The sequence below is a fragment of the Sinocyclocheilus anshuiensis genome, unplaced genomic scaffold, assembly GCF_001515605.1.
Source record: "Sinocyclocheilus anshuiensis isolate Anshui unplaced genomic scaffold, SAMN03320099.WGS_v1.1 scaffold1320, whole genome shotgun sequence".
Taxonomy (NCBI): Eukaryota; Metazoa; Chordata; class Actinopteri; order Cypriniformes; family Cyprinidae; genus Sinocyclocheilus; species Sinocyclocheilus anshuiensis.
In genome coordinates, this window is record NW_015544236.1 from 44,116 (window position 1) to 60,812 (window position 16,697).

Genomic DNA, 16,697 nt, shown 5'->3' on the forward strand with positions numbered 1-16,697 from the left:
CACACACACACACACACACTCACTCACTAACTACCGTTTTACTGGGTAGGACACTTTCTCACTTTCTGCTTGTGACCCACGTTACCCTACACGCTGTAGGTAAATCACTTAAAAACAAAGTTTTTATATAGGAAACTATAAGACCATCATTACGCTGTGCGTAACGAATGTACAGAGAAAAAATCGTAGGTATTTTTTGAGGAACAATTCATTTGTTAATGATATGTAGCTATTTAATTTTTCCCTTGTCCTTTATTGTAATCATGCTTTTTTTTTTTTTTTTTTTGGGAAAAAAGTTTCTTATTTTTGTCAGTAACAGTCCTAGATAAACTTACTGCTGGTACAGTTGTACTCCATATTATTATTTTCTATTCAATATTCATTGTGGTAGCTGCCAGATACAGAAGAGAAATCAGCCTCCGGACAGGCCATCTATATATTAACGGTTGGTTTTGTATGTTGTTATTAATCGGTGGTACAGGATGCTGTCGCTTTGCATGACTGAAAAAAGAGCATTCGCAGCTATTGACAGGTCAACTGTAGCGTTGACAATCTGCCGGAAACGTCGAGCTAGTTTCGTGTGCGTTTGTTATTCTTCATCCTCTCCTAATTCTGCGCTGGGCTGTCGAAGCGGTCGGCCTGTACCGAATCACACACATTCCTCCGATAGGGAACGGCGTGCAGGTCTTGTGTTCAGTGTAGCTACTCACTAGAGCCTGCAGATACAGGAGACGCTCCAGCTCGTCCTTACATTCCATCAGCCCTGGATTCTGTAGGTTTTGTCTAAGTTTAAAGTGCAGGAACACCGTAATTCTATGAAAACACTGCGTTAGTGTAACAGCCACTTGTGTATTATTTCTGAAGGCTACTGAGTCTCGACACACTTCTGAACGGAGGCTTTCGACTGTCTCTGGAGACAATTGAACAAACAGACTCGAGTCCCAGCGACTTACTGCACTCCAGTACCGTCGCTCGAGAGTCGAGCAACGAGATTTTCTATTTGATGTGCGCTTCCAGGAGAACGACGACACAAACCAACGTTTAAAACACTTCTCGCTGCACCTCGAGTGTACTTAATGATTTGTAAAGCTGTATTATACCCTCATTTCTTGGCCTTGTTTCTTCTTGGAATAAAACAAACTTTTGGCAGGCCATTGTTTTGTACTTTTAAGTAGCCTCAATGAACAATAAAGTGCTCTTAAACCACAGCCGTGACTTATGATTCATCCGTTGTGAAAACTGATTGCATTTGGGGAAAAAATTAAATGCTTTAGTTACTGTAATTCCACTAGAGCTAACTGCAATTTGTGAACAATGAAATGATTTCACTGCTCTATCATCACTGAGCACGTGTCAGGAAACGTAGTCTTTCATCTGGCCTCATTTTCCCATGACCTACAACACAGACGGAGACCAGGAGCATCACAGAGAAAGAGCTCGAGTGCTAACCTTGTGATTACAACTCACTGACCTAAGTGACCAAAAGCAAGCAAATATGACAGGACATTTCATAATGGATTATGTGAATAGATTTCATGTTTATTATGAGCACAAATGGCGAATTTCAGAATGCCACATTTCTAGAGTTACAGTGCAGTGGTGCGAGGACGGAGAGTTCACTGCTCTTCTGTTCAGGTGTGTTAGCATTGGCATTGAACTCAGGGAAGGTCCAGACCCCTGCCATAAACAATCTAATACACTTTTAATGAACATTAGGCCAGTTTAAAAAAAAAAAGAGCCTGAAGATAGGATCTTAGTCAGCACAGATGCCATATTTAACGGCCCTTGGAAATCATGGCTGATGAAATGCCTTCCCAAAAACTGTCCAGTGGACAAAAACTATGGGCATGGAGATCTGAAAACATGATTTGGAAAGAAAGTTCACCCCAAAATGAAAAATCTTGTCATTTACTCTCTCACATTGTTTTAAACAAGATATTCTGAAGAATGTTGGTAACCAAACGGTTGACGGTAGCCATTGTCTTCCATAGTATTTTTTCCAAAATATAGAGGTCAATGGCTACCGTCAGCTGAATGGTTACCAAGTCTTCAGATGAACCAAGTCTGGGTTTTTTTAACAATATGAGGGTGCGTAAATGACATTTTTAAGACCGCTCAACGCTGGACTCGATGTCTAGACCAGAGCAGATCTCTGGTGTCTATCCCGACTCTGACAGCTATAATGTGATTTCATGTGAATGGTTAAATATTTCAACAAGTATATGATGAAGGGTCATTGTGCAGTGAGGTCACTGTCTGAGAAACCAATATAAGAGCACACACGAGCTAGTTACAGGAGCTTCATTCTGCGTCTCCAGCGGTTTCTTCAGATGCTCTCGTCGTCGCTCATGTCCCAGATCTGCAGGACAGAAGAACAAGAGATTAGAAAGCTGTTCAAACAAGAGCTGGCAGAAGTGTGAAACTGCAGCATTATCATCTGATGACGGTTCATCTCAACATGCAAAACTCTTCTCAATCGCTAATCCTGCACACAACACGCATGGTTGAAGACAACTCCCGAGACTGGAGATAAGCGTCCTTTGAAGACAAAGAGGCCAGACGCGAGTGTGTGAGTGTGAGTTTGGATGACGGAGGCACACCTGGCTGTCAAAAGCTCTGTCATTGACATGCTAATAAAAGCCGAACAAAAAACAACTTCAGCGGCCTTTTCACTGAAGTCTGCGCCAAGTCAAAAAAACACCCCAGAGACATAAGAGAGAGCTGAAGTGAAGAGTAAGACCCTCGGATAATTCACTTCACACAAACACACAGCAGCTCCTCATGGATCATTCATATAAAACCTTGCAGTGTAAGCCAGATCAGTCTCTGTGTGGTTATCATCAAAGTTCATCAAGAATCTCGCCCACAGGCAAAACACAGTCTTGTGTAACATTTCTGAGAAAACCCGTAGATGCAGAAATGTAATATCAAATCCAAAAATCACTTCTGACTGAGATGAACTAGTAGCAGAAAAACTTTTTACAATTATTTTTGTATTTGCATGATTTGTAAACTAATACTGCTACAATATATGCATGAAGCAACATAACATGTTTCAGAGAAAACGTCACGTTTTAGACATTACACTTTAAAACTGCCACGAAACATGCAATGTAATTTTTGCATAAATTATGATTTTTTTATATATTTTCTCCAGTTGCAGGTTTAATAAAGTGCATTAATATAATTGTGTTGTGTGCTGCGCTGTTAAAATGCATATAAAAAAAATATTTTAATAGATCAAAATAATTATCCAGTTAAATTAATTTGATATAGAAAATAAAGTTTGAAAACAACCAGCTTTTGTCAACTGCATCAGAAAAAAAAGAAAAGTGCAGCAGCGGTTCAGAGCTGAAATTACATGAATCCTCTTAATAACAGTGTAGCGCATGCATCATTCAATTACTCCAGCGCTGCAGTCGCCTCACGAGCGTGTGACCGCATGTCATGCATGCTACACACATCAACATATACATATACACACACACACAGCATGTGTGTGAGAGAGAGGCAGATCAACACTATAAAGAATATTCTGCCAAACTAACACTCAGTCCCACAGGAGATTGTGTCTGTCTTCATGAAGCACAGCGCTCTGTGCCAGTCTTTCATTCTGAAGTAATTACTGAGAGAACAGCAGAGCGAAGATGTAAACACAGCAGAAGATTTCTCACTCACATGAACCTGACGACAGCACGGAGTTATTATTAAAGCTGTCGTTACATAACATCAGCGCAGGCCTTCAGCATCTCAGCGCACACGATTCACACAATCACAAGACATCTGTGCACTTAAAGAGCTACCATTAAAACAATGACAGGAACAAATAAACTGAAATCATACGAGATATCCTGTTGTTAAAGTAACATTTTAAAAATTACTCTTAGATCAATTTATAACCGTTATAACTTTTTTTTTTATAAATGATTTCTAAACACAAATCTACTTTCTCAACTAAATTCATAAATGTGCAGGTGACATTATATCATTTTATTAAGTCAGTGCCCTGCATTTGTAACGTGCTTAACTCAAAAACTATTTTAAACATATTGCTCTTTTTTCTGTAATTATGAATGCAGTTTTTATGATCTTGTAGATAATTGAGTGAATATATAAATATTCTAAATAGTAATAATAATATAATAATAATCATGCACTTTACAAATTAATTTGTAACCAGCGTTTGTTTAGAGCTGTTTAAACGCTGCTTGATCTGTGCAGATTTCTCTCCTGATTCAGACCAGAACACTTTCTCACTGGAGGAAGCGTTATTATGGATTATGGACTCTATGTATTTTAGTTAAAAACGTCTTAATGCTGGATTAGTTTCAGCTTTTGTCTTCTCCAGATGTTAACTGATGGACTGGAGTGCTGTGGATTACTTGTGGATTATTGTGATGTTTTTATCAGATGTTTGGACTCTCATTCTGACGGCACCCATTCACTGCAGAGCATCCATTGCTGAGACACTGATGCAGTGCTACATTTCTACAAACCTGATGAAGAAACAAACTCATCCTGATCTGGGATGGCCTGAGGGTTTATCACTGTATCACAACTGACCATCTGTCCCAGCAGCTCGGAGTGTGAAACGCTACAGTGCTCAGTTTACTGTGGTTGAACACGACAAAATCATGTTTCAGATCACAAAACAAACTCTAACCAACACTAGAGTTCACACGGAAACCATCTTATTTCATTCAGTCTTGGGAGTAAGTATGTCTCTGCAGCTTTGTATCTTAACTGGGTTGATTCTATTCATTTGCAGACTTCATGTGTCTCGGTTCGAGTCGATGGGTTTGCGTGGCCAAAGCAGCTCATCTGCAACACATGCAAACGTGATATTCACTAAAGTCAGGATGAGCATTCTCAACAGAGCACTGCACATCACACAGCTTAACTATAACAGTAACGCTTTAGTTTGAGGAGCAGGAGGAGGAACGTGTCTGGTCAGGTTTAACACACACAGCTGTGTGGATGCGGGACACGGACGAATGCATTCGGGGAAATTCAGGATATGGAAAGTCTTTAAAATGACTGATATCGAGTGTTTCATGAGATCTTAGTGATGTTACAATGTCTCATATGAGTCCTCAAGTACATAAACTGGACTTGTCTAGAGGACTAGTTGAATTTTTTGCATTTTTATGATAAAGTTTTGTTGCCTTGTGTCCTTTTTGAAGCTTCAATGCTCATTCAAGCTGAATAGAAAAGAGCAACCGGTACATGATTCAAAACTCCTTTTGTGCTCCAAAGAAATTGATGCAGGTCTGAACAACCAATGGATCAGCATCAAATCATTTCATCACCCTGCTACTTTTACAGCTTAAAGACATGATTTATGTCATTTCTATAAATTTAAAGGGGGATATGTAATATATATCACATAAAAAAACAAAATAAAATAATATAAATGTATTAAATAAATTGTTTAATATAATAAATCATGAGCAATGAACAACATTTTAACAGCATTGTTTTTTGTTTTTAAATTCAGGTTAATTTTGATTTATAAATATACTAGTAAATAAAGTAAAAATACGATATAGTATTGTTGATGGTTTGTTATATTGTTCATTGTTAGCCACTCACCCACAGTTTCACAGACAAAGCTTAAGCCTAGTACCAGACTAAAATGCACGTCTAAGCTTAAGTCGGAGTCAGTTTTAGTTTTTAATTCTACTTTAGTAATTTTAGTGCTTCAACTTAAACTTACTTCAGGTAGTTGCCAAAGCAACATTTCTAAATTTATAATAAGTAATAAGTTTTTTTTTCATTTACATTTACATTTAGCCAATTACATAAGTCATTTAAGTTTTTCATTTAGTATGTTGTTTTATATTTCAGCTTCATTTTAATTAACAAAAATGTTTTATCAGTTTTAGTTAACATTAATAAACCTGCTTTGAATGAAATAAACATTAACTGAAATAAAATAAATAATTACAAAACTTTTGCTACTTACCAATTCAATATTTCTTGTTTTTGTAAGTTGAAGTATTAAAATAACTATAACTAAATCAAGCTCTCTCTCTCTCTCTCTCTATATATATATATATATATATATACATACAAATAAAAAATGTGTTTGTAACATTTGTATAAAAAAAATACTGCAGTGAACTACAATTAGTGTAAAAACTGAGAAACTGGATTAAGATGCACCATGCTGCAGAAAGGCACCAAATAATGCCACTTTCTGTTCACTTAACACTAGTTATTTCCATACTGTGTTCATGTACGGCAATAGTTTCTCCAGCATACAGCACAGTCTCTCAGAGCGACATGGCAGAGAGCGAGTGTGTGGTCTGTATGTTTGGGTTCAGGAACACTGGCTGACGTGGAAGGGGAAGTTTAGTGCGCTGCTTGGAGCACAGAGTCTGGGTTTTTCCCTCTTCACGTCTCTAAACTCCTCCTCTGGCCGTCCTCCAAACTCACTTCCACACACAGCTCCACACTCGCTCCCTCCAGACCATGAGTCACCGCTTCAGCCCAAAACACACACACACAGACACACGCGCTCACACACAGACACACAGACACACACGCACACACGCACGCTCAATCACACACAGACACACACACACACAGACACACGCGCTCACACACAGACACACACACACACAGACACACGCGCTCACACACAGACACACACACACACAGACACACGCGCTCACACACAGACACACACACACACAGACACACGCGCTCACACACAGACACACACACACACAGACACACGCGCTCACACACAGACACACACACACACAGACACACGCGCTCACACACAGACACACACACACACAGACACACGCGCTCACACACAGACACACACACACACAGACACACGCGCTCACACACAGACACACACACACACAGACACACGCGCTCACACACAGACACACACACACACAGACACACGCGCTCACACACAGACACACACACACACAGACACACGCGCTCACACACAGACACACACACACACAGACACACGCGCTCACACACAGACACACACACACACAGACACACGCGCTCACACACAGACACACACACACACAGACACACGCGCTCACACACAGACACACACACACACAGACACACGCGCTCACACACAGACACACACACACACACACACACAGACGCACACAGCCAGTGTAGAAACTCTGCACATTTCTACTGTAAACACACTCATACTGTACTGTACAGATCAAGGAGGCATGGTGAATATGGTGAGAGTGTTTCTCGCGCTCTTCTTTCTCTCCGCGTGGCACAGATTGACAGAATCGGCAGCGAGTGAAGCGCAGCGGCGGGTGTGTAGCAGCTGTGGTTTGTTGTTGCTGGGGACGGATGGATGGAGGCCCCGCTCCACTGCGCTCATCCTGGCTCCGTCTCTCTCTGTGACACACTTCCTGCCCCACAGATCCAGGGAAAGGCCATTTTAGGGTCCCGCTCCTTCCGGACTGAGCTTTCTTCCCACCGCAGTGAAAAAAAAAAAAAGAGTTCTGTTCCTTGCAGCGATGCAGAATGTCGATTCGAAGGAGACATTCGTCCACAAACTGTCATTACTTACGCAAGTAATATGCTCATATCTTTAACACGAGCACAAACATCACAAAATGAGTCAAAGTGAACGAGAAACCTGGAATAGAGCTGCATGATTTGGAGAAATAATGTAACACTCCCAGTAGTATGCTGCGGAGGCCACACAAATAAAAGAGGGAATCAACCGTTCCCAATAAGAAAGGGACCCAAAAAACAAGACAAGCAACAACAGAAGCGTAGTATACGTCCAGAGTTGGGTAGATTACTTACAAATTGTAATATGTTACTGATTCCAAATTACATGACAAAAATTGTAGTTAGTAACGTAATCCCTTACATTACACATTTTAGGTAATGTAATCAGACTACTTTTAGATTACTTTTGACTATCTCTTTTATTGCATCGATTTAATAGGATAATTCTGTCAGGACCACTATCGTCAAAGATGCCAAGCCTAGCATGGATGAGATCAGGGAGAGCAGCGATAACCCCCCAGGGTAAACAGAACAGAACCAACATAAATGTATTGCAGATATCATTAAAGTTCAATAATTTTATGCACACATTTTAGAATTAGTCTGATTCAAAGGAGAATCAGAAGGCTGAATCCTGACTGACAGAGGAGGAGCTGGGGATGGAGGAGGGTAATTAGCTATTGAGTAATGCGAAAACCACTGATAATACTGAGGGACCTTATATATGAGGTCCTTATATACCTTAAGCACGAGGTGTGTTGCGTGCTTATTCTAACAATTCAATTCCAATGATACTCACAAATCAAAAAAAGTTATCAGACAAAGTTCATATGTAAAACTCCACATGCAAGGCGGCAGAATGTCCCAACAACAGTTCAGTCCATAAGCCAGCCACCTATATAGTAAAATTACTTGTTATGATCACATGGAAGTCCATGAGGCAAAGTAACACGCCAAATCTCGCGAGACAGAGCTCATCTGGGGCAAACACACACACATATGGAGGCAACAAAACAGAAAACAGATTAGAATAAATGCAAATGCATGTTTAAGTGACTCAAACTCAGAGATGCAGAGATCAAGCAGCATTTACTATCAGCTGGGATGCTGAAAAAATGCAGCACATATATAAATTAGGGCTGTGCGATATTGAAGAAAAATGCGATAACTCATTAAATAATGTGATATTCGATATGTGATACAATAATGCTTAAAGTGCCACATGCTCAGATGAAACAGTTTTACTCAGCTGTTGCTGAGTCAGTTCTGTGAACTTCTATAACTATCTTGTGTCATAAACTCTATATATGGTTATTTGTATGTATGTATGTACCAAGAGCTCGTGTAAAACCACAACAAATTCCTTGTGTTTGCGCACACTTAAGTGGTGAATAAAGCTCATTCTGATTCTGATTCTAATAAGAAAGCACCCCTACAACAACTTCTGAAAGTGAACGGTAGTGTTTTACTCGAGCATTACATAAAAATGTAATTTTAACATTAGTGTAATCATTTTAACATGAGTTTAGGAACTGAATAATAAAAAGGAAAAATACAACACTGCTTAGTATTTACTCTATGAATTCAATATGCACTGATTCTTATTTAAGCTATAAAAGTTATTTAGGTAAGAGCAGTGAGTTATTTTCTCTTTGTCTTTTGTTCATGGCCTCAAATATTGCAAGCTGTAGCGATATGCATATTGCGATATGTACATTTGCGATATTTCGATAATTTCTGTATATTGTACAGCCCTAATATAAATTGTGAAAACTTTCAACGCTTTGTAGCGTGCATGTGTCGAGTGCTTTAAAGGATACTTTAAAAGGCTCTGTGTTTGGCTGTATGTAACATTCACACCAAAACGGAAGTGCACTTAATCATCGTTAAGCAATGGATTCTTGATGAGAGCAAACATTACAGATGAGTTCCAGTGCATGAGTCCTGATGATGATCGGGTCAGTCTGGCACTTGTCTCCGCAGGACGAGGCAGGTGTGTTTCAGGTGTCATATCCGGAGGAGCTGCAGGTCTGAACACGCACACTTCACATACGTCCACACATGCCGGTTTGGCAGGTGGAGCCGAGCTTATCGCAGCATCTGAGAGGAGCGCCGAGATACAGCAGAGCTTCATCAGATGAGGAAAACAGAAAGCCTGCAAGCGCAAACCTGCCCCGCTTAATTACCAGTGTGACGAGCAGCCACTCCAGTGTGGTCAGACACACACTCACTCACTCACTCACTCACTCACTCACCTTAAAGCCAACATCTGAGAAAAGAGCTTTTAATGAGAAAGACTGGAAGGCTTTCAAAGATGAGTGCAAATCATTTGAAACCAAAGAGGAGCTTTTTGGAGAATCTGAGCCCAGATCAAACACAGCTCTCGTTCCAGAGCCGCAGAAACAGAGGTGACATCTTTATCATCTCTGTGCACGGGTTTGATGTACGTTCATCCAGATGAACACGATCTGAGCTTCTGACGTCAAATGATTTAACCAGCTACTTTAATTATTCACAATACTATAGACTCTACTATAGACAACCTCCCTTTTTCAACATCAACAACAAAAGCGTTTTAATGCTGCTTATGTACTCATATTTACACAAAAATTGCACAATGTAAATAGCCTATAAATTAAAAAACAAGAATTCAATTTTAATCTGCTGTAAAATCTGCATTCGCAATCACACCAAATTCCCAATCACATGGATTACTACAGAAACATCTGCAGTAACATTTCTACAACTGACAGCTGAAGTACTTTTCATCTAACGAGTAATGGGACATCTATTGAACTTATAACTTCTTGTCAAGGAAACTAAAGGCTTGCAGTGCAAGGAGCGACACAACTCATTCTTTCACCTTTATGTTTGATTTTTGAAGCCACTGAATGATAAGGGGACTGTTTGCCTGCAAATATATTACAATAATAGGCAAATACTTTAAATCCAGCAGCTGCAATGAGATGCACATTTGACTCAAACACAGTGATCATCAGCAGCATAAGCCGGTAAAAAGTAAAACAGTGATAATTTTTTAATAATAGTCAGCACATATTGTTCTTAAACGGCACTGCATGCTGGTGCAACGTAAAATTGCTGGTCACACTTTATTTTAAAGTCCAGTTCTCAATATTGACTAATAACTAAGACTTTTGCCTCAATACACTCCTAATTTGCTGCTTGTTAATAGTTAGTAAGGTAGTTGTTAAGTTCAGGTATTGGGTAGGATTATGATGTAGAATATGGTCATGCAGAATATGTGCTTTTTAGTACTAATAAACAGCCAATAATGTTAATAACAGGCATGCTAATAAGCAACTAGTTAATAGTGAGAATTGGTCCCTAAACTAAAGTTACCAAATTGTTTGTTCTGATGACTTATTTTTGGAAAGCTGGGACAGTATTTGCACAAGTTTTGAACAAAAGTAAAGTATCTACTACAAGTAAGATACAAAACAACTTCTGTTAGAAACATGTTTAGAGTGTTCTTGTTCAGTTTGCACAATAATCGACTAAAAATCTTACTTTAAACTGCTTTTTACTTTGTTTTCCAGTGATGTAAAGGTCTCTACACTGTTTAATACTCAGTGTTCAGTGGTTTGATGACACGACTGACACTATGAGCATCAGCAATAATGAGGCTTGCCTTAGCAAACACCACTAATTACTGTGTGCACTAGCTAAAGGCCAAACCACACCACTGCAAAATTACAGATTTCATACGAGCAATCATTGGTAGATGGCATATATTCTTCATTTTAAACATTACGTGGGCTGACAACAATCTGTAATATGAGGTTTACGATGACAACTCACAATAGGTGGAGATAATTAAACCGTCATGGTTTAAAACTGTTACCTTTATCTGCAACTAGCCTAAAAAACAGAAGGAAAATCCAAACATGGAGATGATCCTATCTCTCGCTCCCATGCGAGGTTTGAAGATAAGGGCCGGTGATGTGGCCCCTAAAGGGCCCGAGAGGAGATTACAGCGCTGTTGGACAGTGCCAGGATCAGTCGTGCTCCATCTGGAGCCGCGAGAACAGATAGAACAGCCAACATATATCCAACGCTTTCTCCCAGCCACAACACTGTGGATCAACAGCCACGAGCCGTAATCCCAGCCATCCCCGCTTCGTTTCTACAGCGCACAAGATTGATCCCAGCTCAAACAATGTGTAAAAAACTCCTGGTGCACCTGTAACAACAGCTCTCCAGAACAGATCACGAGGATAAAGAAGCCCTGCAGGACAGTGCTCCTGGTGAGAGAGTCGCATTTAACACTTTAAAGTGCACGGATACTTTGGTCATGAAACTTTTTATCTTAAAAAATTAGATACATTATCAATGTATACTCAAAATAATAAACTCAAAAGTTTGGTGTCAATTTCTTAATGTTTTTGAAAGAAGTGTCTTCTGCTCACCAAGGCTGCATTTATTTAATCAAAAATACAGTACAAATTTTGAAATATTATTATCATTTAAAACCGCTGTTTTCTATGTGAATATCTGTTAAACTGTCATTTATTCCTGTGATCAAAGCTGTATTTTCAGCATCATTACTCCAGTCTTCAGTGTCACATGATCTTCAGAAATCATTCTAATATGCTGATTTGCTGCTCAAGAAACATTTCTGATTATCATCAATGTTGAAAACAGTTGTGCTGCACAATATTTTTTGTGGAAACCGTGATACAATTTATTTTTCAGGATTCACAGATGAACAGAAATTTCAAAAGAACAGCATTTACTTAGATAAATTATTGGTAACATTTTAAATGTTTTTATTGTCAAATTGTCAATTGTTGTGTTGATCAATTTAATGTGTCTCTGCGGAATAATTTCTTAAAAAAAAAAAAAAAGTACTGACCCCAAACACGTCAAGATATGTCTTTGTGTTGCTTAATCCAACAGATATTAACACAAAATTAATGCTATGAAAAATAAATATGAATATTCCATATATTTCTTGACAGAAAAAGTTTTGAAATTCTTATTCTTTAATGCTGGAGTTCCTAGCCATTCAGTGAGTCACTTTAGTAGTGAGTTTGATTTGAATCACATTAGTGCTTAGTGAGTATCAATTTTGGCCCCAGTTGACCAATCCTGGTTATACAGGACAGAAGAGAAACAAATTAACTGTTAAAAGTAACTACTGGAATACTGCTGTATGTTCTGTAATTGAAGATAAAACGTCTTTGTTTGCTTTGGGCAGTAACTGGTTAGCATGTTGTTTCTGTTATGAGTTGTGTGTATGTCATGATGCAACAGGCTAATTTCTGCTGAAGAGCTGCTGGCACATCTGCAGATTAAATGTAGCTGGTGCTGAAGGTGGCTAATAATAAAACACATTCATTCACACTGGAGAATGACTTATAGTGAAGAGCCTGTAATGTGATCACTCGCTCTGGTGTTATATATGTGCCGCTCACGCTGTGAGGACATCAGATCTCCAGCTTGAACAGCAAACACTGGCGTTTCTGCAGCTCTGCTTCATGTGTTTGTGTGCTGGAGGAACGACCATCACATTTGATCCCAAACCAGACTGAAGCAAGCTAGAAACGCCTCATCACAGCAAACAAAGTCATAGTTTAAAGAAAGATTGAATCTGCTTATGATGTTACATACGGCTTGTGTAGTTCAAGCTCAAATGAGCGGAGGACTAGGACAATTTTGTTGTTAGTCAGCTGAACAGTTACAAAAAAATAGCAATATTTTATTGATTCATGGACAGACGCTGGACCAGAAACACCATGATTTGGCTTTGATTTAACGATGAGTTATATAAATACATGAGGGCTAAACATGCACAGCAATAACTCGCACAGATATTTATAAATGAGCCATTTCGTTTCAGTCGGACAGGCAAAATAAAGACTGGAGTAGCTGTGCAGTTTGTCAGAAATAGAAAGAGGCGTCCGTTGACTGAAGGCATAGACAGCACCGCACACGTCTAGCCCTAGTGTGTAGCTTGTATTGTACTGTAGCTAGTAATGTAGCTTGCGCTCACTGTTGTACACGGAAGCAGCTCCGGGAGGATGACGTATGAGTTCAGCTTTGCGCATGCGCCGCTCAGAAGTGATGAACGCGGAAGCGCAGCGGAGAGAACTTACACTTCAAATGTATCTCTGCCTCAGTATAAAAACAGCTCTGATGTCTATGGGTTAAAATTATGTATCATAGTGTTTTATGTTTCTATGTTTCCAACTGCAGTGCTCACTAGAAAGTGGACTTGTACTGCACTCCTAAAAATAAAGGTTCTTTTTGGCAGTGATGGTTCTATGAAGCACAAAAGGTTTTTTTTATAGTGGAAAAGGTTCTTTAGATTATTAAAATGTTATTTGTAATAGAAATAAAATGGTTCTTCTAAGAGCTGTTCCCTGAAAGGTTCTTTATGAAACCCAAAACGGTTCTTCTGTGGCACTGTTGTGAAAAGCCCCATTATTTTCAAGAGTGTGGGTTATATTAGTGTTTTCTCCACAGATTGGCCTATTTAAAATCAAATCAAGGTCAAACCGTTCAAAGCACAGAAACAGGGAGGTGAATAATCTAAACACTGGCATTGCAAATATCCATGAATGAGAAGCCATGTACTCGCTTGTGAGGAAGTTTAGGAGTTTTAAGCCTCTTGATGAAAGACAAATATGTTTAACTAAGAGTTGCTGTAAACACAACACAGCTGGCTTTACACTCAACCACTGATGTGATCGTAACAACACGCAGAGCCACTTAACAAAACAGTTCTGAGAAAAGAGCTCATGTGTGTGACCATTTCACCCAAAGCTTTAAACAGACGACCAACACGGCCTTTCAGAGCTGACGGCTGATATATGAGATATGTACATTTCAAAGACAGCAAAGATGTACACAACGCTGCTCAATTCTACTCTATTTCTACACAATATTTACTCAAAATCCAATATTTACTATCTTTAGACAAGTCAGTAGAGTTTTATCACCCAGCAGAAACGGTTTCCAAACAATTAGTAAATAAGATTTTGTGACAATCAAGTTTGTAATAAAGCTCATTTGATAACATATGCTCATTATTAAAGAAAATACTCAGTTCCCTTCCGAGGGAACTTCGAACTGCGTCCTCTAGCGGTGAATGAACGCCTTCAGAGTGACCGGTGTCTGAAGCTTACATCCTAAACATGAAAATAACATTGGTCAGCTTATATAACTCCATTATATTACTTATAATGGAGTACTTCACCATTTACCCGAGTTTGTAGACAGCGTTTGCACGAGTTTGTTCACCTCTTGCGGGAATAGCGATGCATTTGCGGCAGCAGTTTCCGTTCGCGCTTGATTTCCGAAGTAATCTAGCGCGTGAGCGAAGTGTGTTTGGCTCCCGCGTTGCGGTGAGAATTATATGCCTATTGCCCGCTATTCACAGTTGATGGGCAGAACTGGAAAGGACTTGATGGGAAATCTTTCCCTATCAGTAATTTCTTGCTGTTATGCAAGGAATTGCATAATGTGGATATCTGTCTGCATTGTTGGACAGATGATTTTATCATGTCCTTATCAGATACCACATTATACTGCACTACGGGAGCCCATTTTTCTGCGAAAAACCTTTACTTTCAGTCAGGGTTGTATGACTCTCTGTGCTCAAGTGTTGACTTGCGAGCCTCCTTGATGCTTGGCCCTGAACTGATCTGATGCTCCTGTACCCCCAGTTGGGTGTGGTTGAGCATCATGCTCTCTGGGGCTAGAGGCAAGACTTGAAGGGGAAAAGCCTTAATTCACCCTGAAGCCACCATCCCTCCGGTTAGGTTAGGCAGGAGCCTCCAGCGCTTGCATTGCAATCTCTCGTGCTGGACCTATGAGTTTTTTTGGATAGTTTCTGTCTCATAGAACTACCTACTGACTGTCCGAACCCAAGTGTTCTTTGGACTTCACCTTCAGAATATATCAGTGAACTTGAGTCATGCACGGGAGCCGTGGTGGGTGAGTACGATCCATTTCATATTTCTATTGCTAATTTTATGTGGTCTCACTGACTAGCTTTTTTCTGCAGCATTACTTGGACCTGTCTTTGTACCTCTGACTTTGTTACAGGGTTAGGACCTCTGAGAGCACCTCCTCTGCTGAAATCAGAGTCTCTCACTGTCGAACGATTGCGGTGTACTGGATCCAGGCTGGATGATAGCCTTACATCTTCTGCCTCATACTTGCTGGATCATGCAGTCAAGTCGCTAGGCTTCCGCGGGAGTCTCCTTGGTCATCAGGTCCCCAGTATAGCGCTGCAATCTCAGGACTCGCGGGTCCTCCTTTCAGGCTAGCATTTTCAGAGTGTAACGCTTCATGACGTGCTCCCTGATGTCCTGGCTGGGTGTTTGCTTCGAGAAGCTGCCCCAGCCAGGACGCTCTACTCATGTCTCGCCCCGAGGGGCCTCCTGTGATTTGAGTAATTCACTAAACCATCATGCACATTCTCTGAGTTAGAGCTCCTCTCGCTGAGGCGTCGAGTGGCTTCACTCCTAACTCCACTCTGCAGTTCGATAGATGGTTAGGGCCACTTGGTCCTCCCTGTCACACTGCCCTTATGGTCGAACCAGTGAATCGCCCCTCTGTGGAGTGGGCTTGAGTACACTGCTTTCCCCAAGGTAAGAGTGAGATCTGTTTCTGCTGAAAATCTTCCTGAGTGCTTTGGCTCTGAGGAGCTGTAGCTCTTCAGGCATGAATGTTATTAGGCTGTTATTAAGCCTCTCATCAAAAAACCACAACTTGACCCCAAAGAACTAGTTAATTACAGACCGATCTCGAATCTCCCTTTTCTGTCCAAGATACTAGAAAAGGTAGTATCCTCACAATTATATTCCTTCTTAGAGAAAAATGGTATCTGTGAGGATTTCCAGTCAGGATTTAGACTGTATCATAGTACTGAGACTGCTCTCATTAGAGTTACAAATGACCTGCTCTTATCATCTGATTGTGGCTGTTAGCCCGGTTCTGTCAACACTGCACTGGCTACCTATTAAACATTGTATAGATTTAAAAATCTTGCTTATTACTTATAAAAGCCTGAATGGTTTAGCACCTCAGTATTTGAACGAGCTCTTGTTACATTATAGTCCTCCACGTCCGCTGCGTTCTCAAAACACTGGCCATTTGATAATACCTAGAATATCAAAATCAACTGCGGGCGGCAGATCCTTTTCCTATTT

At 40.1% G+C, this 16,697-nt stretch overlaps 1 protein-coding gene across 3 annotated transcripts in view; it reads right to left on the reverse strand.

Annotated features, from left to right (window-relative positions):
- Positions 1-771: 771 nt before the first annotated feature.
- LOC107697561 (ubiquitin-like modifier-activating enzyme ATG7) overlaps positions 772-16,697 on the reverse strand; it is a 100,700-nt gene continuing 84,774 nt past the window's right edge. For 2 of the 3 annotated variants that reach the window (XM_016498359.1, XM_016498358.1), the window contains exon 20: positions 1,619-2,359. In XM_016498359.1, the coding sequence (XP_016353845.1) occupies positions 2,327-2,359 (33 nt within the window). In that variant the 3' untranslated portion in view covers positions 1,619-2,326. Of the gene's footprint in view, positions 2,360-16,697 lie in introns of all 3 variants that reach the window. The other variant, XM_016498360.1, reaches the window with a different exon arrangement.